Source organism: Diadema antillarum, unplaced genomic scaffold (assembly GCF_040938485.1).
Source record: "Diadema antillarum isolate AM-2024a unplaced genomic scaffold, OU_Dant_1.0 scf00000004, whole genome shotgun sequence".
Taxonomy (NCBI): domain Eukaryota; kingdom Metazoa; phylum Echinodermata; class Echinoidea; order Diadematoida; family Diadematidae; genus Diadema; species Diadema antillarum.
Window position 1 is genome coordinate 2165328 of NW_027270893.1, and position 25254 is coordinate 2190581.

Consider the following 25254-nt stretch of genomic DNA (forward strand, 5'->3'; position numbering starts at 1 on the left):
GGAAGTGCTCACTGTGTCTCTAGTGTAAGACCAGTGCAGATTATTCAATTAATAAATTCAACTCAAATTTTCCTAAGTCGAATCTGTTTAGATTGAAAAAAAAAATAACTTCGAATTTCTCGGAGAAAATTCGACTAATGATAGACTGAAATCAATAGAATATAAAGAGGACATGAAAAGATCTTCGACTTAAGCGATAATTCGATTTATGAGAAGTGGACTTAAGTAAGGTTGATTGTTCTGTCAAAAATATTTGTAGATGTATTTCGACAGGTGTTTTCAAACACCCACAGTAGTCCAAACTCATGTAAATTGTATTTGTTTATAATGGTATGGTCTTCTGTTCCTCACCAATTAGCCATACGGTATTGGAGCCATTAGTCCATGTTAGTCGCTTCAAGTCTTGTTTGTTTGTTTGTTTATTTCAATCTGAGAAGATGGCTGGATATGCCATATTCAGCTACACTATATAAGCTGGTCTTCCATGGGGTCCAGTTTGATGTGAGGTGGGACCACTTCACCCTCCTCTTTACGATGAATGAATGAAGCGGGATCTTTCACGTGCATGAGTTGTGACTCTCTCATACTCGGGACCTCCATTGTATGTCCTATCCGAGGGACAGAGTGGTTTGCCTCTTGCTAGAAGGGACGGTATGATTACACACAACATTGCTCAGTCCAGACTCGGGTTCGAACCCGGACCCTTAGGATCGTGAGCTACCGACTGAACCAACTCACCGCCCTGACAAATGAAGACACTGAATCGTTTCCGGTTTTTCTGTTGAATAGAAAACACGAATAGCTTTATTTCAACGCTCACACCTCCTCAGTACTACACGATTTATGATTACATAGATGGTCTTGAGTTCATATTTAGTTCTAGTAAAACTTACAAAGGCTACCGAATACATTCGCATCATCAAATACGATATCTATAGAGCTGGATGGCAATTTATGACCAAGGTAATATAGATCTGGCACTTTTGACCAAGCAAGGCGGAACTGTAGAAATATTTACAAAAAGGCAAAGGTCGGTGAATTTTTTGTAGTACATCTAATCAGGATACAGCATTCCTATCATTTTGGTTTCTAAGCACACACACATTCACACACGCTACATTGAATTCTAAATAGGATGTAACATGAAAGAACTTCTGAATAATTGCTTTCATTCCTATGTACACGATGTGCAGATCGAGCAGTAAAATCATATCTCGTTACACAGAATAAATCAATTCAGTATAGAAAGGAATAATGTCCTTAATGATCTTTGGATAGATAGGCTAAATCAAAACAGCATTTCTATTCTATTTTTACAAATAAATCTTTAAATGTAAATATGCACATTGTCTTTTAAAGCAATGTACAGATTAAAGGAGGCGCAACGCTAAATTTCACAAGCAATAAAGTCTAAAACTACTGCAAGAACGAGTTAATTACCACCTTAATCGGAGCAACGTCAATGCAACGTGCAAATATTCTGCATAATATAGCCTAATTTTCACGAAATATTATGTTAAGAAGGAGTGCAACTGAATCGGTATCAAATTGAAAAACGTATGTACAAGGTATCGATTTCATCAAATGCGAGCAAGCCGAGATTTCATTTCGACAAGTCAAAATGGCTCAGCCATTTCCATCATATCAAACAGAAATCGCAGTGAATATTGGTAAATCAGATTTAAAAGAAAAAGAAAAGATAAACTCGTCATAAGGCAAGAAAGTCTTCCCTCTATTCTCCAAAGTTAAACATTATGTAATAAAGAATTTAAAATGACAATGATAACATTCCTTTGAGAGCGAGGTATTCTTGAACTTGAACTTTCCTTCTACTAATGCCGGGTTCTTTTACAGTTAAAAAAAACCCCAACAGAATAAGAATATGGAAGCATGAAGGAAATATTTTTGTCACAAGACAAAGCTCATTTTTCCTGATAAGTTCCTCCGTATAGATCTTAAATACGACTCTTCCGCTTTTGCGATCAGGAATAATCATGAAAGAAGGCGCATATTCCTCTTGTATTTTTACTCTGGATACCTTGTCACAGATTTAATGACGAAAATCATAGATATCATTGCTTACACTACGCAATCTGATGCGTAATCCCAAAAATTTTACCCCCACCAACCCCCTTTTCTTACGCTTTATTGTTCTCCTACAGAATGGTGCATCCTCTTCTATTTTTCCCTTCGTGGTCTTACACTACAAGAAACAAAAGCTCTCTCTACTGGAAACAGATTTAAAACGGATACCAATCTTCTCCGAATCAAAAAGAAGTGGGAGTCAATACCCGCTATCGTCTATCGCAGTGCCCCTTGGTGAAAAATATTTATGGCTGGTGGAACAGACGATGTGTTGACTCATTGCTCTCGGATTCTTCTGGGCTTCCCTCAAAGACAACCAAGGATGCGAATGATAACGTAGGATATTAGGAGGTTAGAAAAGCTAAAATTATGCCCAGCTTTCCGATGCATAGCCCTTGTTTGAGCGCTCGCTGTCGGACGGGACATCGGGGTACGGCAGCCTCGAGTCCGGGTACGGAAGCGTGCTGGGCTCCGGAGTTGTCGAATGCCCGTAGCCTTGTTGCCCATAGGCAGGTTGTCCGTAGGCGGGTTGGCCATACCCGGCCGCTCCCGCAGGCGACTGTCCGTAGCGGACGTTGGGTTTCTCAGCCGGAGGCGGCTCGCGACCGTACGCCGGTGCCGACGATGTCGGCGGAGGAGATGTCTTCATCTCGATGTCGGAGAACCTACAAGGCGATTATGAATAAATCTTGTTATCATCCTTGAATGGAACATTTGATTTGAAATTTGTATCATAGATCCCTCGTAAAATACTACTCGTCAAAACGTGTTTTTTTTTTTCTAGATGTTGTACAATAAACACGCACACACAATTTGAAAAACATACCTATTTCAGTTTTGAAAATTTTTAAACCAGTTGATTTGCCCTTGTGTCTATTTGCACATTGACATTGTCATTACTAAATATTTGAAAAGTTCGGATCTCAGTACGAGCATTGTTTCTCCCTACATTCTAGATTGATACAAAAATGGTGCACTTGTTAAAAGAATAACTTGTTCAACTTCTTATACTAGAGTAACTGCGTCAGTATGCGGCCGTGCAGCCGTTCGCGGCAGGTACAACATACACGGTAATATACCGCTAAACACTGCATTGCACTGTTACATGCACACTACACATATACTAACACACTAGCAATCAACAAAAACCAACCGATAAAATGGGCACGATCTCTGACGGAAGTGAAATTTTCGGTACTTCTTAACATAACAGTTAAGAAACAATGGTCCAAGAAACTTGATTTTTTTGTCGTTTTCTCGATGTTCATGGATTTTGAAAACATATCCTCACGTAAAATAGAACTTTCGCGAGCCGATGTGGGCCGCCATTTTTTTCGGAAAGTGGATGTTTCCATCGAAAAAAAAATGAGAAAAACACGAGAAAGACATTAACAACACCGCCAGAATTGCGATCTTGTTTGCGGCCAATGCATGTGCGCCCGCTATTTTCACGTGCTTTCGCAATGGGAATTGGCGCTTACGCAATGTTCGCGAGACATGTGAAGGCGTTCAGCTAAAGATCGCGGAGCACGCAGATCGTGCCGCGAGCAGAAATACTACGTCGCATATCGCCCTTATCGGCGAAAATTGTGCCGGGTTTTGCCCTGGTAAATCATGAAAACTGCGTTGGTCAATGGTAAATTTCTTTTATGAAAACAATTGCGTTAATGAATAATCTTGTCTATGATATATGAAATGGTTGAAAATAATTTGCCTGATTTGTTTACAAGTTGGAAAAACCCTTAACAATGCTTAAACTGCCGCAAACGGGATATTTTACTCTAGAAAACTTTGAGAATAACGCAGCATAACATCCTTTCAAAGAAGAGAATGAGAAAAAAAGGAAAGAAGACTGGTAAATACTCACATCTCCTTCTCACGTTTGATGCGGCGATCTTTGTTGTCCTTCCTGGCCGCCCACACGAAGATGAGAATGGCCGCCGCCACGATCAAGATGGCTCCGACGACGCCCCCTACGATGGCCATGGCCAACTCCAGAGGGTTGAGTTGCTCTGCGCATTGAGGGAGAGCAATCATGCCGGATTGCCATGGTTACAAACACATCCGACTTCATTTATTTCCACGTCGTTCGCACTCTTGTTAGCAATGAGTTGTTGAGAAAAGCAATTTCACCAATCACTGAATATCATTTTTTTAGTAGATAAAATGGCTGTCGTGTGAAGCTGCCTTTAGTCTCAATGGCAAAATCAAAATAGAAAAACACTTCGGCTTGCTGAGTTGAAATTCAAGTCAGTTCAATTCAGTTTAATTCAATAATGTGCTTATGTTAATTTTACTCTTACCATAAGAATTAACGTGAACTTTATCCAACCTGAAGCATCAACACAAAATGTAATAGAATATAGACAGTAGATACGGGCTTAGCATGCGACGAAATTGATAAAACAGATCTTGAACGGGTAGAAGACTTTCACTTTTGACCACTTACGATAACATCCGGGCTTGTAGCCGCTCCATCGCTCGAACTCCTGTCGGCAGTGACGGTACTGGTTGCCGAAGCGTTCGTAGCCGATGTCGCAGGCGTAGGCGACCTCGAGCCGCTCTGGGGCCGGGTCGACGGCCGAGATCGACCCGTGGATCGGAGTCCTCAGACCTCCACATACAAGACTCTCTGGGAGAAGGCAAAAACCAAGGCGAGATGTTTGATTCATTGCGGTATATCGCAAGGTTTTCAAAATAAATTGAGTTCAGTTATTACCTCCGCCAATGAAGGAGGTTCTGTTTTCATCGGCTTTGATTTGTTTGATTGTCTGTTTGCAAAATAACTCCAAAGGTTGAGAACGGATTTATATGAAACTTGGGGGAAAAGTTACTAATGATAGAAAAAAAAAATATGATTAAATTTTGGTAGTGATCCGCGAATTTTTATGGATTTTTGAAGGATTTTTGAAGGTTTTTATCTTTTGACAGGTAGGGTCAATACAATGTGTTCACGCTGAGCGTTTTTGAGGTTTACATAAGTTATAAAGCGCTCTAAAGCGTATGCTCTGCTCGGGTGATGCTCCGCGCAGCTAGAAACTGACGACGTATCAAAAGTCTTCTATATTGGGGCTGGGGTGATTTTTAGCATGCGTAAATGTGTGGAAATGAATTGCTTGATGAAGATCTGCGCTCTCTGATTGCTTTGTCTAGTTACTTTTTGTTTAGTTCGATTTTATTTTAATCCTGTTCATGCGTTTGTCTCCTAATGCAATTACAGAACAAACGATAATAATTATTATGTCAAATCACGTTACATGCTACAAAAAAAAAATGTTTGTTGTGTTTTGTTATCTTTTCCCTTCGGATCCGATTCGGAATATCAAGCTCTTCTACAATGCGATCAGATACGACTCGGTGTGCATTGAAGTGTGATTAATACTCGTTATATGAATGTCATAATACATACGCTAACTGATTTACATGACTTTTCAAATGTGGAAAACGATGTTCCTATGTGACCTCGTTTGGACAATGGCGACCATCGAACTCACCCAGGCATTCGTTCACGATTTCGTCCTCCTGCGCGCCACCGCTCCACTGGCCGGTCTCCTGACACACGCGGTATTCGGGCCCGATGGGGATGAAGTCCTCGTCGCACTTGAACTCGATCTCCGAACCGACGTTGTGGTTTTTCTCGCGGAGGAATGTCTTCGAGCCGTTCATTGGCGTCGGGATGTACTGACATGTAATGACTGGGTAAGCGGGGACAAATATCCATACGTGTTATTCAAATAATCAGGGCGAAAAAAAGATCATGTTACATACAGAACGATGTGAAGTAGGCAATAAAAGGGAGGGGTTCAATTGCTTCCTAGCTCTTTATTGGCTTTTGACGGTGTTGAGCTTTTAAAAAGTAGTATCAATTTAGAAGGAATTGTGAGTGTACACACATAATAGGACTTCATCACCTGTTGAATATACTACAATGAAATTAATAATAGAAAACAAAAACAATTCAATGATAGATGAAGAAGCGTGAACGAGACACGGAAAGCAAACAGACTGAGTCCATTATTATTGGTCGAGTTTTTGATGACCTCTTCGTTACAAGAAATAAGAAATAAAACTCATTGAGGTTTCCCGTAAGCTTCACAAAAGGACTTACTGTCCTTTAGCGCCCTCTGCGCCTGTAAATAGTCCTCGTACGCTTGCTTGGTGGCTTTCCCCAGCTGGATCAGACCCGTGGACTGGACGTCATAGATGCAGAAGACGTTGTCGCCGCACACATCCACGACGTCCGACGCGCTGAGATAGGGCGGCAGGCTGCCCTCGGGGGTCTCAAAGACGGGCACGAAGTCGTCGTCCTGGAAGTAGTCGTGATTTTTGCCCTGCTCATAGAGGAAGAGACTCTCCGAGCTACTAATGGCCCCTGGAGAGAAGAGAAAATATGCAACACATTTTTGTTTTACTATGTTCGCTTTAGTGCTTTTCTTCAAGTGTGTAACCTTAAGGTGCAATCTATCCTTCAATGATTTTAATTGGCAGTTTATTGACAAGACGACTGGAATCAGATAGACAGAAACTGAGATGATTTATATACCGTCATAGAAATTGGACAATTGATAACGAAACGGTAGAGGATTTGAAAATTTCTCGGCTTCAGACACAATCACGAGGGAATCCAACCAATTCTTCATTTCAGTGACATAAGGTGCTTACATCATCGCATCCCAATTTATCCGTTGAGTTTTACATGAAATACTATCAGTGAGAAATACTACTACTGGCGCTAATTACCGAACAAAAAAAAAAGAGAGTACTGTAGCTATTACTAGTACTGTCGAATAAAGCATTATCTCTTATTCCTCAAAACTCATCATTCCGAAGGCAAAACAAAAAATCTTCGCACGACCTCATTTTGAATAAGAGAAAGTCTGACACTTGGCAAACTAGGAGGATATGATTTAATATTCGTCGCCTTCTCTCTGTGTTTGTTCTATTTTACGTCCCTGTCCTAATACAGTCCGACCTCTCCTTCCGGTCTATCTTTATCCGGATCTCTCTATTATCCGGATGCGATTCTCGGCGTGTGTTAAACATCGATTCTGCCATATTCGGCCAAATCCCTTATCCGGATAAGCGCCGGTCCCGACATGTCCGGATAGGAAAGGTCGGACTGTATAATCTTTCTGTCATATGTGAGAGAACACACTCTCGTAAAATGGCATATAATCAAGGTGTGTGTATATCGTCACATATTAGTTGGTATACTTCGACATTTTTGGATGTTGTACTTGGAGAACAAACTTTTAGAGGAAAGATCGAATTACAACTGAACATCGAAATCCAAATTCAATTTCAAGAAGTCCCGGACAGGTGTGCCACTTACACGACTTTCCGAAGTTGTTGTAGATCTCCTCTGTACTAGCGTTGGGACTTACTCTAGTACCACCAACAGAAGTCAGATCATCGTCGGGGAAGTCATTCCAATTTCCCAACAGACCCTCAACGGCATTCTATGGGAACGGGATCAGAAATCGGAATAAAATGCAGAGGAGAACAGATGTAGAAAAAAAACATAAGAACGCCTTGAATAAGGCAATGCATCCATTTTGAAGTTATAACTTAAAATTGAATGATAATGGTTGTTAGGTTAAAGCGAGGTCCAAATGTTCTTTACAATACCACATGGCTGTAAACATTGATGAACAAACATGTTAACAAGCATGTCGAAAAAAAGGACCCAGTTGGACTCGAACCTGTCATCTACTGCCTTCCGGGCAGCGACACTATCACCAGGCTGTCTCAGGCCTGGTTGCCGGCAGTGACATGATGAACATGGAACAAATACCCAAGCTCCGAAATTCCGACATTGTTATGCTACGTAGTCCAAGGTGGACAAGGCATGGGATAAATGAAAGAAAGATATTATTCAGAGGGGTGAAGGTTCAGGAGTAATTTTCTTCAGTTTGTCTCCCTCCACAGATCAGCAGTTGCGATCTTGACAGATTTAATTTGTGGAGGGAGACAAACTGAAAAAAACGCACACCTGAACTTTCACTCCTCTGAATAATATATTTCTTTCATATAATGGACATATTGTTTGAAAATTTAAAAGTGGCTGGATTCGAACTCGGGTCCTCCGATTAGGCGTTGTTAGGAGTCGGGATTCTAATCCACTGTGTAGTAGGAGGCAAAGGGACGCAATGGCAGGATCTTATGAGACTGGATTAGGAGGTGGGTGGGCGGATGGGGCGGGAGAGCAAGTTACGAGCGGGACGAGGGATGAGGGGGGAGAGGAACCAGAAGGGGGTTGGGGGTTGAAGAGATTTCCAGTCAGGGATCTCCCTCACCTTGAATTCATCCGGGATGATGACCTGTACGAACATGCCTTCGGCGGTGCCGTTGATCACGACGCCGATCTCGGAGTCCTGGAAGGTGACCACCACCTGGGTGACGTTACCACCCTCGTACTTCTTAGGGAAGCTGAGGTAGAAGCCTGGTTGTGGGCAAGGAGGAAGAGAGATAAGTTAAATTACGCTAATTTCATCGTATGTACTTTTTAAAAATGTCAGACGTGTTTTGTAAAAATGATCAATTTCAGCTTTTGAGCGGCATGTTCTTGTCTTTACATATTGTGAATAAACTTATATTGAATTGAATCGAATTGAATAATTTAATGGAGGGAGAGAATGAGAGATGAATAACGGGAGAGAATGAGGGAAAGAGAGAGAGAAACATATATGTAGAGAGAGGAGGAGAGAGAGAGAGAGAGAGAGAGAGAGAGAGAGCAGAAAAATAAAGGTGCTCATCAAACTTCGTATACTTTTTCTTTCCTATACTTTACATGCAAACTCGTGTAAGTTAAGTATATCTGATGTGAGTGTTCTCTTTCCCATAAAAGTCCTGGCAATACAGCAGGATAAATCAAGAAGCCCCTCTGATGAACTAGATTATTCTGCTCTTCTCTAAAATAGGCTTTCTTTGCGGGTATAGGAGGATCGTTGTACTTTGAAATTAAGATTTACCCTTAAAACGGAATTAATCGGGTCGAAACTGATTAGATGCCTAAGGTCACGAAAGATGGGTATTCAAGCACACCCTCAAGTCCAGGTAGGTCATCACAGACAAGCAATGTGTTCAAGCACACTATTGCCTGACTAATTGATTGATTGACTAAATGATTGAATTGACTGATTGATTAATTGATTGATTGGTTGATTGATTGATTGATTGATTGATTGATTGACTGATTGATTGTTTGACTGATTGATTGATTGATTGATTGATTGATTACTTGATTGACTGGTTGATTTGATGGATTGATGGATTGATTGATTGATTGATTAATTGATTGATTGATTGGGTGATTGCTTGATTGTATGGTTGATTGATTAACTGACTTGGTCTATTCACTGATTGATAGATAGATAGATAGATAGATAGATAGATAGATATATAGATAGATTGATCGATCGATTGATTGATTGATTGATAGATGTGATGCAAGGATACTTGTCCTTACCATCGTACTGGAGCCTGGTCTGAGTATCGATCTTCAAGTATTCCTGCTGGTAGACCACCTGTAGGACGGTCTTTGAACTATGCTGGATCTCAATGTTGTTCCTGTCTTCCTCCTTCATGACAATGGACGTCAGTCTGGTGGCTCGGACAATGTCTCCTGTTGACCGAAAACAATGGGATGGGGCAAGTGTTTATGTTAGTTTTTGCTTCCTAGATAGCTTCCTTTTATTCTTTGTTCCTTTCTTTTAGTATTCCATTCAGTCTATTTAATTGTACTCAGACAATTGTATTTCTCTCAGGCAGTATAAATAGTAATAAACGATTGAATCCACATAATGATAGTATTGTGATGTCGAATCTGTGATCGAATGGTTTATAGTCAGTTCCAATAGTGCAGCAATATCATCAAGTGTAGATAAAATGCATGAAAATTATTACTTGCATCATTAACGTTAAACAAAAGAAAAGCCATTTTAAGAAACTAAAAGTGCGCTAGATGCTTAAAGGCAGAAAAAAACAGCAGCAGATTCACACAAACACACACAAAGAGACACACACAAAAAGAAAAACACACACACACTCTCAAAATAACGCCATAGCAACACTAACAAAACATACCTTCCCAGTTCGGCATCTGTTCGGTTCGGCCCTGCATCACGAAGCGGTTCTGGGCATCGTTGGTGGACTGCATGAGAATATACTCGCCCTTGCCATTGAACGTGTACTCCACACCGTCAAAAGTGACGATGTGAGGGTCTCCGAATATGACAGCTGCAGGATTGAATAATTGATCACAGTTTTAACAAGAGAAAACAAAAAGGATAGATGTTAATGCAGATTGATGATAGCATTATTGAAGTATTAATACGGCGCACTGAGTCTAACCAAGAAGGTTTAAGAGATTAAATTTAGTCTGAACAGTCTTATTCCCTTTGACACCATATTGGATACCGCCACTCAAAAATATTTGAAGTATATGTGCCAATCTGGAGATGTTACACGGATAGGAAGACAATTGATTCATGGATCATTACAATATTGACTGGTCACTCTCTAAGGAAGACAAATGGTTATTACATTTGCCGTTCCTTCTTATGAGCGGTAAACACATTGCACTGTCATAAAGACACGAGGGTGTGCGGATAGATCGATAACAAAAATATAAAATTTACTCGACTTTACATGCCTTCAGACTAAAATGACATATGAATTATTGATAAAGAACAATACATGAAGATCATAGGATACCAGTTTCATTTGTCGGAAGTGATCTATCGGAAAAGTAAAAAAAAAAAAAAAAAAAATCGGCTTTCCAGTGAGAGTATACACTTCGAAATAGGTTTACAACATGCAGCTCAGATATAAATTTGTGCACGTATTTCTGGCCACGATTTACTTTCGTTTTATATGATTTATCATTAGGTGAATTTCATTCCAATTGTTGATAAATAATCAAGCAAAATATAGCTGACATTACGTTATCGTTCAAAATGAATCTTCAGATTGTTCAGCAAGAGGGCGGAATCAAGCCTCGATCATCAAAGGCACAAATAAACTTGTGGAATTGTTTTGTTCTTGCCTATAAAAACTGACCATGCTGACAGCTATTTGACTAATTATATCCCGCTGGAAATCAAGATCTTGTACCTCCTTGGTCCTACATTGGCAAGTCAGTGATCGGTGAGACTCACCCATGCGCGGAACCTCGTACCAGCGGCAGTCTCTGGTGGGCCGGTACTGCTGGTAGTATTCACACAGATCACCAAAGATGCAGCAGGTATAGTAAGGGATGATGTCGTTCAGCCAGGTCGACATCTGCGGGACCGTCCCGGGGCTGTTGTACGGCGGCACGCCGTTGGTGGTGGTGCGATGCGAGAAGCTGCCGTAGTAGCTGTCGCCGGAGTAGACCAAGTTCTCCTCGTAGTCATAGCAACAGACGGAATCGGCTCTCTGCGGACTAAAATAAACATGATAAACATTGTACTATGGCTGATTCGTTTCTTTTCTAATTACTTGTGTCACTCTATATACAAATGTATTTATATACCGTAAGAAATATTGGTCCAGCTTTGCACCTTGCAAATGTAACACTGAGAGCACCTTTATGGGAGCATCTTTGATCCTTTCAGACCCGTGTCACAATGGGAGCTCCTTCAAGGATGCAACTTTGCACCTGTCTGGTCTGAAAGGTGCAAAGTTGCACCCGTATAGTTGCTCCCAGTGTGACGTTGGTCTGTCAACTTTAAAAGGTGCAAAGTTGAACCTATTTTTCTTGTGTGTAAGATCCTTAACGGCTAATCTACGTTTTTCAAAAAACATGTCGAATTAAAGGAACGAGTAGGATTTGAACCTGGATGAAGATTGTTCCTCATCTAACGCTCTCTGTTTTCTCCCGCCAATACGTTCCTTTCTTTCCACCCTGACAAAATAATTATAATTATTTATCGACTTCAATTGAGGTAGTTCTTGAATATACTCCCGAGTTTATTTCTGCAGGGCCGCAGTCAGTTTGCAGTCATAACCTCTAGCAGTATCTACTACAGCATCTTCAGAGAGCATTGAAAACCTCTATTAAAAAGTAAGGGAAGTATTATTATGCGACTCTTCTACCAGTAAACCCTGCCCTCTCCCCTCTCCTTCCACCCCTCCCTCCCTCCCTCCCCTTACCGCACATGTACGGGACATTGCTGCTTTCGATGAAAGTACGGTCAGTGATTTACTTACGGATCATAAGGGACGGAAGAGGGGTAATATTATCAAGGGGTGATTGAGATGTCAGAGAATGAGAGAGTGAGAGAGAGAAAGAGAGAGGGAAAGAGTGGGGAAAGAGAGCGAAAGTGATTCCATAAAAGCCTACAGAGTACTTAAGTGTTTTGTCAGTGACGTTTGTTGTAGCTTGGGTTGGAAACAGGGACGCGCATAAACACTGGATAGGTGAGGTTGTTTACAACCAGTCTCTATGGTAACGAATGGATATGACATCACACTTTGTTACTCTGTAACTTCCATCACCCCCCCCCCCCTCCCCTGCTAACGTCGGGCACCATTCTGGCCGGTGTCGTACCTGTTGATGATGTCGATGACGCAGTGCTTGATGCCCTCGCGCAAGTAGCAATAATCCTCGTCGTCGTCCTCCCCGGCCATCGTCATGTCGCACTTGTCCAGGGGTCGGAAGCGAGCTCGGTCCGCCATCGCTTGGCTCAAGTCGCAGGGACACGGATTCAAGTCCTGTTTGGTCATCACATGGACATACACTCTTAGGCAATGTATAAACAATTATTGCTTTTTCGAAGATCAAGAGACGCCCCAAGGCATCAAAGAAATAACACCACGTTCTGGTTCACGAGAAAAAAACACAAAACAAAACAAAACACATGCTCTAACAGTTCGGAGCAACAGCCCATGCGTTGTTGTTACTGTTGTTGTTGTTGTTTAATTTCGTGGCGTTTTCCATTCAGAGGGGATTATTTGAAACTTTAAGTTTCTGATTAATTCTCTTAACAGCTGCTTTGGTAATTCCTTAACAGTGTTTAAATGACTATTTACTATTTTCCCCATCCCTTTTTTCTCCCCCCCCCCCCCTCCCTTAGCCTTGATTCTACAGGCGGGCGATGTACCTCCCGTCCAGTTTGTGCTGTATTTTCTGGCCAGCCCATCGGCTGGCTCATTGCGAGACTGGAACTCACCTGGTCGTAGTTCCAGACCGGTGCAGCTATTTGCTCCTCGTACCAATCCTCACATCTCTGGTTTGAGTAGACAGCGGGCGCCCTTTGATACTTATCGTTCATCATGTAGCCCATGTAATGCACGTCACTCCAAAGCGCCACCTGATCTCTGTGAGGGGGAGGGGGTGGTTAAGGGTGAAAGGAGCTCCTACGCATGAAGAATTTGTTCGCAAAAACCGATAAGTCCGTTTTTGAAGATTTTGAAGAACGGTCTCTGTTATTAATAACAAAATAATACCTTTTAATCGATATATTGGTCACTACATATAAAGGTACATCTTTGAAGTTATGGTCAAAAGAAGCAAAACATTTCTTGTTTTTCTCTTTATTTTTCGTGAACTTTAATCGCAAATATCTCCATTTGGCAAATATGGACTTTTTGCGAACAAATTCTTCACATGTAATTTGACATTCTCTCTCTCCCTCTATCTATCTATCTATCTCTCTCACTCTATCTATCTATCTATCTATCTATCTATCTATGCATCTATCTATGCATCTATCTATCTATCTATCTATCTATCTATCTATCTATCCATTTGTCGATCTATTCACGACTTAATTCTAGTTTAAGACAATGTGTATGAAACATATGTACTACATGACTTCAGGTCCAAAGTTTCATGCAAAACTAATGACAGGTTTAAAACAAATGAACTGTCACGAATTGTAATATTAAAGCAAGAAATACATCCGATAAATCAATTTACAATCAGATAACAGTATCCATAGCTGATGATATCACAGTAATACAATAATAAAGGTAGTATATTGGCTGGGCAAATGAAGCATTTTCGTCGAATGTACCGGCTTAAAATAATATGTTCTGTTATACTATCATTATGAAAAATGATGGTGACAGTGGCAATCATATGTAAATGTATACAAGTATGTTGGTAAATTATTCTGTGCATACATTGTACGTAAGATTGTGTAAGTTTGTGAGAGAACTTTTTAAAATGTGTCTTTTCTTATGAACCTGTGAATTACAGCGTGTGCATTATTACCTTTTCCACCGCCTTGTTATTCGGATGACACCGACAGCATTCTCCTCGGTGATTTTCCCGTAGGCGCGGGGGATCCACTCGTAGCGTCCCGTGTTCGGCACGTTGAATTCAATGTCCTCCGTCTCCTCCCAGCTAGGCGACCCGTCCGACTCCGTGTACGCTGCAAGGCACAGAGAAAGAGAAAGAAATAGAATTTTGCACATGATATGCTAATAAGTAAACAAAAAAATCATAAGCCATGTATAATATGAACATATACACACACAAACAAAACATATAATTATACAGTGCGAGAAGATGAAGTGTTCAAAGGACGTACAAGGTGTAGGCTTAGAATTCATCTTGCTTTATGCCGAGCTTTCGTTGTTTTGTTTTGTTTTTAGACTTTCATCAGCGCTATACTGAAGTAAAACATAAGATGACTCATTGGTTTACAAGTACAGCTGTAACAACATGGCTGCAAATGCTATGAATATATCTTAGTTTGTTTGGTTGTTTTTTTTTTCAAATAACCCACGTCGTAGTTTCTTACAAGCTCCGTTTTTCAGTAGATCACCCTTTCCATCGCTATTTCTTCGTCTTTTTTTTTTTTTTTTTTTTTTTGCTTTTCGTCATCACACAATTTCAAAGTAGTGGATTTTTCGTTATAAAGTTATTCCACATAATTGATTTTCGTTTGACACTTTACATGCTTTATGACTTGTATTTCTATCAAAGTGCTTAACAATATGAAGGTGAAAACTGTATACCTCGTATCATTTTCTTGTTTGATGGAAATAAAGCAGAATTGAATTGAATGAGTTGAATAATTAATGATGATTTTTTTTCAATTATTCGTGTATCAATACAATTTTCGTTTACTGTACTCGTCGTTATCATGGTTTTTTTTTTTCATTACTTTTTGATGACTTTTTGTAACGGTGTATTTACTTTTCGAAAAATAGAAAAGTCAAATCATATCAAGTCAAAAGTAAAAATTACGTTTCTGTCATATCTCGTGCTAAGAAAGAAATGGCTCTTGAAATCTCTGAAATATTGTAATTGTAAATGTAATATTGATATATATGACAAGTATGACATTAAATACAAATGAAATTGAAATTGATAAACGGCGAGTAACTCACTCAATATATCGATGTTAATCATGGTATAGTTGATCAGGCTCGGATCCCACTCGATGGCTACGGGACGGTCGGCGAATAGCCACGACTCACTGTCGGGACTGATTCGCTTGATCGTCGGCGGCACGTCGCCAATGTCGACTTCGTTGCCCAGATGGAAGAGAACAGACGAAAAAATTGTTAAAAGATAGGTTTTAAGATTCGAGCACGATTTCATAGTACATACGAAATCTATGCTGTTTTAGTATGACGTTAAAAAAACAAACATTGCGAACAATAATGCGAGTGCAGTGCATAGGCCTACATACGAAATAAAAGACTGCTTAACTCCAGCCTATGCTGAAGAAAGAGCACATGCATTGCACTATCGTTTTTCCCGCGAATTAAATGTTCCTCCTGCATAGTTTGAAATTAAGTTTCTTCGTGAGAGCAGTCGTTCTGTTCTTGATCTGTGATTTATGATCATTTACTTAAAATCAAATCGGTGATAGTAGCAGTGATGCTAAAGATCGTACAGTGTCATAATAAACATAACCATTTGATAATGACACACATAGAGATGATATTAGTAATCACCGTCATCATTATCATTGTCATCATCGATGCTATAATGTTACTTTCTGGAAAGGTCAAGTTACTGAGCAAACATTTTACTTTTCTTCGTTTAAAAAGGCTTCGTGTGATGGACTAGTTCAGATTTGGACGTCAATCAGATTATACCGGTCAGCAGTGTCCTTTTCGGACAAGTGTCCAATCAGGGCCAGTGTCCTGAGACGAATATGTCCACTTGCTATGACTGCTCTTAAAGGGATAGTATAGTTTTTTTGTGGATATGGGGCTTCAAGTTTCCAACTTTTTTTAGATAACAAGAAACCCCTCTGAAATATGAAAGGGCATATATTTCTAAAAGGAATTCAAAATTTATTTGATGAAAATTGGTTTTGAAATGGCTGAGATATCCCCAAAAAAGAGGTCCTATTAAAACATTGAATCAATAATTTATTACAAAAACTTGATATCATTTTTTTTTTAATATTTCAGCTATTTCAATTCGACTTTTGTCAAATGAACTTCGAATTCTTCTTAAAATTGTATGCTCTTTCATATTTCATACTAGGTGGTTTCTGATTTTCTTTACAAAAGTTAAAACCTGAATCCACCATTTCAACCAAACGTATACCATCCCTTTAACACCAGCGGATTGGTCTCCCATCACTCACCTACGTCGAAGGTGCCCGTGTGAGGGAACGTGATTGCCCCGTCGTTTGACACGTACGTCTCGACACGGCCGACCTGGTAGAAGGTGGGGACAACGCACCACGCCTGCTGCGCACTCATGTAGGTGCAGTTGGTGATCGTGATAGGGTTCTCCTCGGGGCCGAACCGGAGCCAGATCTCCTCCTCGAACTTGAAGCAAGGTCCCTGGATGAATAGGTACTGGTGGCCGAGCATGGAGTCGAAGCGAGGGAAGGTTTTCACCTGACCTGTTTATATTTATTAATGAAAGAAAACGAGCAAAGGAAATATGATTCTACCTGCAGGGACTCGAACCTGAGATCACTGAACGGCTGTAGACTGGTGCTCTTACCAACTAAGCTGTTTATTTCAAAGTTTGGAGGCGAAGTGAAAAGAAAAAGAAAAACTGAAAAGAATCTGACAAATGAGGTTGCACAGATCTTTTTGACGATTTACATACAAAACTGTATTTACCAAAATCAGCTGCATGTGTACATGTAATTCAGTTCAGTTCAGATAATGATCTAAAATTATGGATCTGTGACGCACGTCAATGGCACTTTGGAAGGTGTAAGTAAATCTTTGCGGGTGACGTCACAAGAAAACTTAGCTCTGAGCCCATGAGAGTCTCTACGCCGCCACAGCCCGACGGTGGCAATACGATGAAGCCTATTATGTACGGCGGGAAAGGCGGTAGGCCTGATGAAGCACAGTTTGTACGTGTTTGTTGTTTTCATTCCTTTATAGTGAACATTTCTTTTCCACATCCGCTTTAGAAATTGTACCTTGAAGTTGGTTTTTGTCAAGGTAGATTTCTCGGTGCAGTGGCACCTTGATTAAAGTATGTCTACCGAAACGAGCAATTAGTTACTGATTATGTAAGAAAGAGATTATTAAGCAGAGGGGTGAAGGTTCAGGTGTGAGTTTTCGTCAATTTGTCTCTCTCTACAAACATGGCAAACGCAATTTGTAAGATCGCAACTGCTGATCTATAAATTGAACAAACATGTCGGGAAAAATAGAAGCACGGAACTCGAACCTGTCATCTACTGCTTTCCGGGCAGCGACACTACCCACCAGGCTATCCCTCGCTGCTGGCAGTGACACGATGAACTTGGTACAAATACCCAAATTCCGAAATTCCGACATTTACGACAGTTACTGATAATAGAAAACGGGTTTGATTGGTTTCATGTCAATGTGGCTAAGGGTAACTCTGAGGAGGACATACACCCATCCCATTCCTGTTAAAAATATGGCGACAAAATGTCGTAGCCGTAGTCGACAGCATAGTCTTACCTGCCGTCGTGCAGCCGCCCTCGTCGATGCTCACCGAGCTGACGTGGTAGAGCCAGACACCTGTTATCTCGATGTTGGACTCGGTGACGAGCTGGCCCAGTTTGCTGCCATCACGCGAGTAGCTGTTTGTCTTCGCCTTCGAGCCATCTCCGGCGTTGAAGCCTACCTGTATATTTTGAAGGATCAACGATTCTATCAGTATCGCTGAGCCTAAGAGATTAATACTAGAAAGTCTTAAGTGTTTAATCTTACTTCAAAGCTTAAAGTGTTAGATGTTTTAATGAAACAGTGTGTTGGCAGTAACCACAAGTACTAATCAAAATATAGCTAGGATACCATGGCTTCAGACGTTTCGCTGTAAACTGTACGCATGGCTTCTCACACTTTTTTTTTGCTGTTGTTTTTGACGTACAACCAAAAGGACATATCTCATATTATTATATATAATATGCATATATTATTAATACATTCTTAATATGTTGCTATATCGTAATGGGTCTAAGAGGGTAGTTAAGTAATCATTTAATAACCAAAAACACATTTCTTTTTAGGGTCCAGGATTGGTGTCAAAGGGACTTCTATGTTCCACTAATCGACTCTATGCAAACGAGTCACTTAGTTGACCATCTTCTGCAGGACCATCGACAGATTTACTTGAGAGAGTCAATGCAGGGTTATTTGTCCAGAAAATTTAGAACCTATCAGCAAAGGGCTTCATAAGCTTCCCGGACTCTCTGCGCTGGTACTTTCTCTTCGGTCTGCCCCTTACCTGGGCCGGAGTTCCTCCGACACCAGTGTCGGCCTGTCCGTTACTCTCAGTACCAGTGGTCCACTCCAACAGGTCGTAGATGAAAATGACGAAAGTCTCGAACTCGTCGGTTGCTATGACGCACTGGAAGCTGTTTTTCTGTTAGCAGCAAAGACAAAAGTGACATTCGACATGTGGAGGTACTGTCGGATAGAAAACAAGAATCTCGGCATCCCTTTCTGTTCCAGGGACTTTGAATAGTGTGCACAACGCTTTGAAGTTTTCCGTGTCAATCGGCACTGAAAGAACTCATAGGGTTATACATAAGATCATGGGTTCGATTTTCCCCCGTTGGGAACATCGATGGCACAAAAAAAAAAAATATATTGCCAATAAAACCTTTTTTCCACACAGATCGAAAGAAGGAAAATGGAAACTAGCAATACTGGAGAGCCTTGTTGGTGGAACCTTTTAGGAAAGTAGAACTGTATCACAACAGGGGCTATACAGGCCCCGGTGCCGAAATGCCGTTAGTTTTCATTCTTGGGTAATAATTTTATCATAGTGTGTAAGAATTCACCATCGTTGTCACTATCACCATTGTCGCCATTTTTCTTACCACGATGAATAAGAGTAGCTATAGCATTTTTCACTTTGCTTGTCCATACAATCATGAACATGCAGGACTGTCGAAACCACAGAACTACATGCATTGGGAAGAATTTCTGGCAAGCATTTCTCGCTACCGACTTGCGCTACCACGAAATGATTTGTTTGTGTCTTTGTTAATGCTGCACGCCGTATGTGGCACATCTCCGTCAAAGCAAATGGGGAAAAGCCGGGAGAACTCACCGGATCTCTCCCGCCAGTGTCACCGTAGAATCCCACCTCAAGCCACGTGGCGATGACGAGTACTTTTGGCATGAAATCTCGGAATTCGACGAATCCCCTAGGCAATAGATACAAAAAGAGAGTGGAAAAGCATGCCATGATTTCAAAGAAACCTTAAGTGGGTCATAGTCTTTCAGTCGGACCACCAAAGTTTGAATCCTGTCAAGTGCCTTCGTCGTGGACAAGATTTTTTATTTACTACGTCCTTCTCGACCAAGGTGTAGAAATGGGTACCTGCTCCAACGCTAGAGTGACCTTGTGTGTCCTCGTCACATTACATAATGTTCTTGGCTTGATTTCGGTAAGCTATCTATATCAAAACCACAGTTTACTAAACTCCTCATTTCTGCATTTTGTCAAATTACTGTTTTAGCCGTAGTATTCTAAACAATCGGTAACACTTGATTTCATGTTGATAAAGTCTCCTGCACTATTATAATGCATGCATTTCCAATGTGATTTCGATTTTGCCGCTTTTTTCGGTTTTTTGGAAGTTCTTGAAAGAGATACATACTTGTGAATTTCTCCCGCCGCCCGCTCGAGGAGATGTTCTTCCGTCGTCTGCCGATAATAGACGTACCCTCTCTCTGTCATATCGACGTTGGCCCAGTACGGTGCGATTAGGATCCGTTCCAGCGGATTGTTCGGATCCTGGAAAACGAGGGGACATCGATTCAATGCAACCATGTTTACCTTTTTCTATGGGTGAATTATATAAGCTTGCTAGGACGGCTCAAACAAATTATCACCGGTCAGACTGGTTGAGCGTCACTTCCAAATATTTTTCAGCAAGTCCATTATTAGATAAAGCAAAGTAAAACATAACGTGCAATGAGACCAGAATACTTTTGTAGTAATATATTGATTGAAAATATCCCATATTCACATACCATTTCCGTTTACTTTTTTAGCAGTTTTGACGCCGAGTTCTCAGTTAAAGGACACACACACACACACACACACACATCGATGAAACAGATTCGCACACATTTACAAATACCTAAGAGTAACGAAGTGGTGATGTCAGAATCTTTTGTAAATAGCTTGGTTTAGAAATAGGTGCCAGCATTGAGTGCAGCAATAGTACTCTCTTAAGGAACAGATGAGGTTGGAATCAGTTCAACAATGGCGTTGCAAAGTGAAAGGCGAGACCCGGATGGTCGTGATACGCACTAATATCGCCCGCTGACCTCCACGACCCTGCAAAATACCAACTGCAATTGCCTCGCAAAGCTACCTCGTATGGGTAATACTACACTATGATTATGATACGCTATTATCAATACATTTACACAAAGTATTTTTAACACTTAAAGAACCGCTTCGCATGTTGCCGTTACCTCCACATCTTCTGGGATAGGAAATACAGGTTGCGGTCCTTCGTACTTCGTGTATGGGTTGTTGAACGATATTACGCCGTTGTCATTTACCTGGTCAACAAATAGAATAAGAGGACGAAGCAAAAACGAATGTCAAAGCGTCAGAGCGGCGATCTGATTGGTCAGTTATCATGCATTAATTTTTACTGATCCACAATGAGGACTGACACATGGCTCATGTGGAGCATTGCAAGTGTTCAAGTGTTCAAGGTTTCATTAACTTAAGGGCCCATTTTATAAAACAAATGATGCACAGGCTTATTTCTTGGACCAATGAGAACTGGGTGCTCTCGTTTAAATTTGGAAACAGTCTAAAACCCACTCGCTGCACTCATGGGTTTAAACAGTTTCAAAATAAACTCGCATATCCAGCATGTCCAATTCTCACATATCCATTGTCATGCGCATCAATTATTTTAATGACGAAATATTGACGAAGTAATCGTAATCTTTGTAGGCCTGATAACGTACATTCCTCCTCGCACTGAAACAATCTTTCTATCTCCTTTTTGCTATTTTTTTTTTGACCAGACAAAACAATCAATAGTAAAAGAATGACCGGCGGACATCTCTACTAGGATTCCTCTATCAGAATAAGAAAAAGATTATACGGTTCTGCAACTAGAACTTTGTAAACTTCACCTCAATAGATAAACCAGATGAATGAATTAATAGAATAATCATTTCTAATCAATTAATTAACTGATGAATTTGCTAAACACCAAATTAGAAGCTAAAATAAATAAAATGGAAAGAAGAGACTTCTGTGAAAAAAAAACAAAGATTATAAGATACGACATTTTTCTTTCATATAATTTTCTTTGATGATTATTACAAAAATAGAGAGCCTGTAATCAGTAATTCTTTTTTTTTTCTTAAAGAAGAATTCCATCTCGCCCTGCAGGCTCAGTCTAGAGTCCACCGACAGATGATATAGAACATACAGTCACGCGGGCACCATTGGACTCTTGTAAGCGATGAATATCATCGGATTGATTTTACGGAGAGCACACACTAAGTGATTCATTCGCCCTTTGGAACATGGCGCTGCAAGTTGGGCATATCAGCGTTTCTTACGTGTACAATAGGACAAGGTTCCATGACATTTGCATCTGCAACAATTGCTCCCACAAAATTTCATATCCGACCGCTAAGGCGAACACAAATTCTACCCACAAACATAACCCTAACCCCAATTCACATCCTAATTCTCGCATAAAACTAAACCTAAAACCCTATCACAATCCTAACCCTAACCCTAAGTCCTTTCAGAAGATAGGACCGAAACGTCTGTCGCAGGAGCAAATATCGTGTCGCCGTAGGGCTTACACCTTGTAATGTGACTGTTGCATGCAAACTTCATCTTTTTAAGTTTAGAATGACATGATCGTTTTCAGGACATGGACGATATTTTCAGTATACACATCTTATCTATTTCTTGTCTCTTTCAGCTTTTCCAAATTAACAACAGATATGTTTAACAAACGAGTCAAATAGAATAAGATTTATTCAGCCATTGAAAAGTGGATTGGAAAACTTCCAGTCATTAATACTCACGAATAGTCTCCAATACTTGACGTTGTAGAATGGCATTCCCCACCTCAGCTCAACGGCTGGGGAGGAGACGTCGTTACCTCGCTGGATGTAGTCATCACGATTACCCTCACCAAAAGGGTAGAAATCTAAGGAATTATGATATTAATATTAGTAATAATATGGATGATAATAATAGTAATAATAATAACAATTAAAATAATAATCATAATACTATAGTTGCTATTATAGTAATTGGCATAGTTATATATGTAATCATAATATTATCATAATCATTATTAGTAGTATTATTGTGATATTGATAATGATAATGAAATCAACAATAATACAAAGATGACAAAATGAACAAAATTGATTATGATAAGAAAATTACTGATAAAATGATAGGAACATTGATGATTATTAAGAAATAGAAATCAATCAAAAGAGAAATCAAAATTGTCAATTAAATGATAATGGTGTAGCGGTAGAATGTTAGAAGCACTGAAAGGAGTCATAAGTAGTGACCGAAATAAATGGATTAGCAGTGTTCGGATTTCAATGTTCAATTTCAAATTATTTCTGCATCATTTTTAAAGAATACAATGTACAAACAAGAATACAACAATAAGATAAAAATTGGTAAAATAAGATTTCCTGAAACAAACATGCAAAATACAAAATACAGTAATGTTTTGCATTATCTCTTCGATGACATGCTCCAGTTTGCAGGAGCTGTCACAATAAACTTTAAAATCTAAAATAGAATATCACAATAAACTTAGGTGTAATGATGCTTGATGACATGACAACCTTTTCCTCTTGAAAAAACGATTAAAAAACCAGTCTTAAGGATCTATCCTGTGATCAAATAGAATAAAACAAACAAACAAACAAACTTACAGAAAGAGGGGAAAGGTACAAGTGTGTGTGTAGGGGGGGGGAATCACGAATGGCCTGGATTGATTTCACTTTTTAAAGAATGTGATTATGCTTAAAGAGACCATAAACTACCATAACATTAAATTTAGATTACGGGTGTCATCATGCACTGAACTAGATTTTGATATATCTTTATAAGTATGATTATTCATTCAAAACAATATTTAGTTATCATCAATAGCTTTTATCATTTACTTCTCAGCGTAGAGTAGAAAATAACAATTTCAGCTAAGTCAAGCGCAATGCTACATCATTGGGTGTGCAGGTTTTTTTTTGTTTTTTTTTTAAGAGGCAGAACTATCAGTCACACTCATGTAATGTAATGAATATGCAGATTAGCTGTAGAGATGACAGCATGATTATGACTCCATTTCCAGCCCTTATGAGATACACTACTAGTCGTTGGCAAAATCATTGTTGGCCCACGCCCGATTTTGACACTCCTGTCCAATGTAAAACGAGTCCATTTTATTTAGCGGGCAGCAGCTTTTATGCAATTCCCATTCCAGCTCCCCCCCCCCCCATAGTCTCTTTGGATCTTGCCCATACTTTGAATGATCTTGCCCATACTCTGAGTGTTTTCAATAAGAAAAGGGTAGATTAATGTGTTAACATTAACTTTTGACACATGACAAACAACATACACTCCTCATCTGTCATATTTCTTTCCCCACTATCCCTCCTGGTTCTTCTTTTGATTATAGTTGTCATTGATATGGTAATATTTATCATTTACAATAATATATAATGTCCGTATCATTATCTTTCATAAGTGCAAGTGATTGCATGTCACAAGGAATACGAACGTTAATCATGCAAATGATTGAATATATGAAACAATTTTGAACTCTTAAAAAGTTAGGATACATTTACAGGGATTTCATTAGTTGATCGAAATGTTGGAATTTCTTCAAATACCAATACAATGACGACGATATTAGAATGACATACACACTGGCCGACATGATTACATACAAACATATGAAAGAAAATTATAACTAATCTTTTAAAGAAGGATATCAGCTTCAGAAAAAAAAAAACACCTTTACTACCAAGAATGAAATTACTTTTTTGTTAAATCCTTTACTCCTATGTACAAGTCACTAATAGTATTATATTTTGTGAGGCCTTAGTAGAATTGTGGAAATGAATGAATATTAAGGAATAAATCACATCAGATCTTAAGATAAGTGTAATTTCTCTCATTCATATTGTTTCCATAAAACATCCTTCAGTCAAAACTGTCGGAGGAAGTAAAGCTAGATTCCCTCCAGGTGGATACAAACCTAAAATATCTTTAAATGAATAGAAATTGAGTATTTTCATTCTACCTTGTCCTCTAACTTTAATAAAAACTCACATAATCTTAGTATAGAATGTCTTTTTTTTTATCCCTTTTTATGTTTTGCATATCTTGTTATTTTTATACCCATTTAAAAATTTCCTTATTATGGGCTTATCATTTTATCCCATCAGGACCTATAAGGAAACTAACTTCTGTTGAAAGGGGCTGTCCTGGCAGAGCAATGGATGGACAATCAAATCAGATCATTATCGCATCACCAAGAACGGAACCATCTTAACTAGAATTGAAGTGTTACAAATAGGTTGAATATAATTTTCTATCATCCATATTAACACATTATTCAAATTAGCTTTGTTTTCTTCTAACCCGTAGTCTAGTAAGAGTAACACAACTGCTGACACATAGTCAAGTCGTCCCATTGAAGTAAAAACAAAAGCATATAACACAGCATGCCGAGGAAAAAGTACAGATTTTGAAGCAGGATATCTTACTGCTATAGGATATGAGAGTATTGC

At 39.6% G+C, this 25254-nt stretch overlaps 1 protein-coding gene across 1 annotated transcript; it reads right to left on the reverse strand.

Moving 5' to 3' along the window:
* Window positions 1-773: 773 nt before the first annotated feature.
* LOC139711306 (sushi domain-containing protein 2-like) lies at window positions 774-22653 on the reverse strand (the record flags this gene model as incomplete). Its single annotated transcript, XM_071623242.1, has 21 exons — window positions 774-2750; window positions 3953-4097; window positions 4535-4717; window positions 5580-5780; window positions 6194-6457; window positions 7418-7544; window positions 8382-8527; window positions 9554-9709; window positions 10171-10323; window positions 11244-11509; window positions 12617-12780; window positions 13239-13386; window positions 14285-14444; window positions 15409-15546; window positions 16626-16889; window positions 17941-18106; window positions 18710-18847; window positions 19541-19637; window positions 20094-20230; window positions 20920-21009; window positions 22516-22653. Coding segments are annotated over 21 exons (3579 nt in total), but the record flags the coding sequence as incomplete, so codon positions are not given.
* Window positions 22654-25254: the final 2601 nt, after the last annotated feature.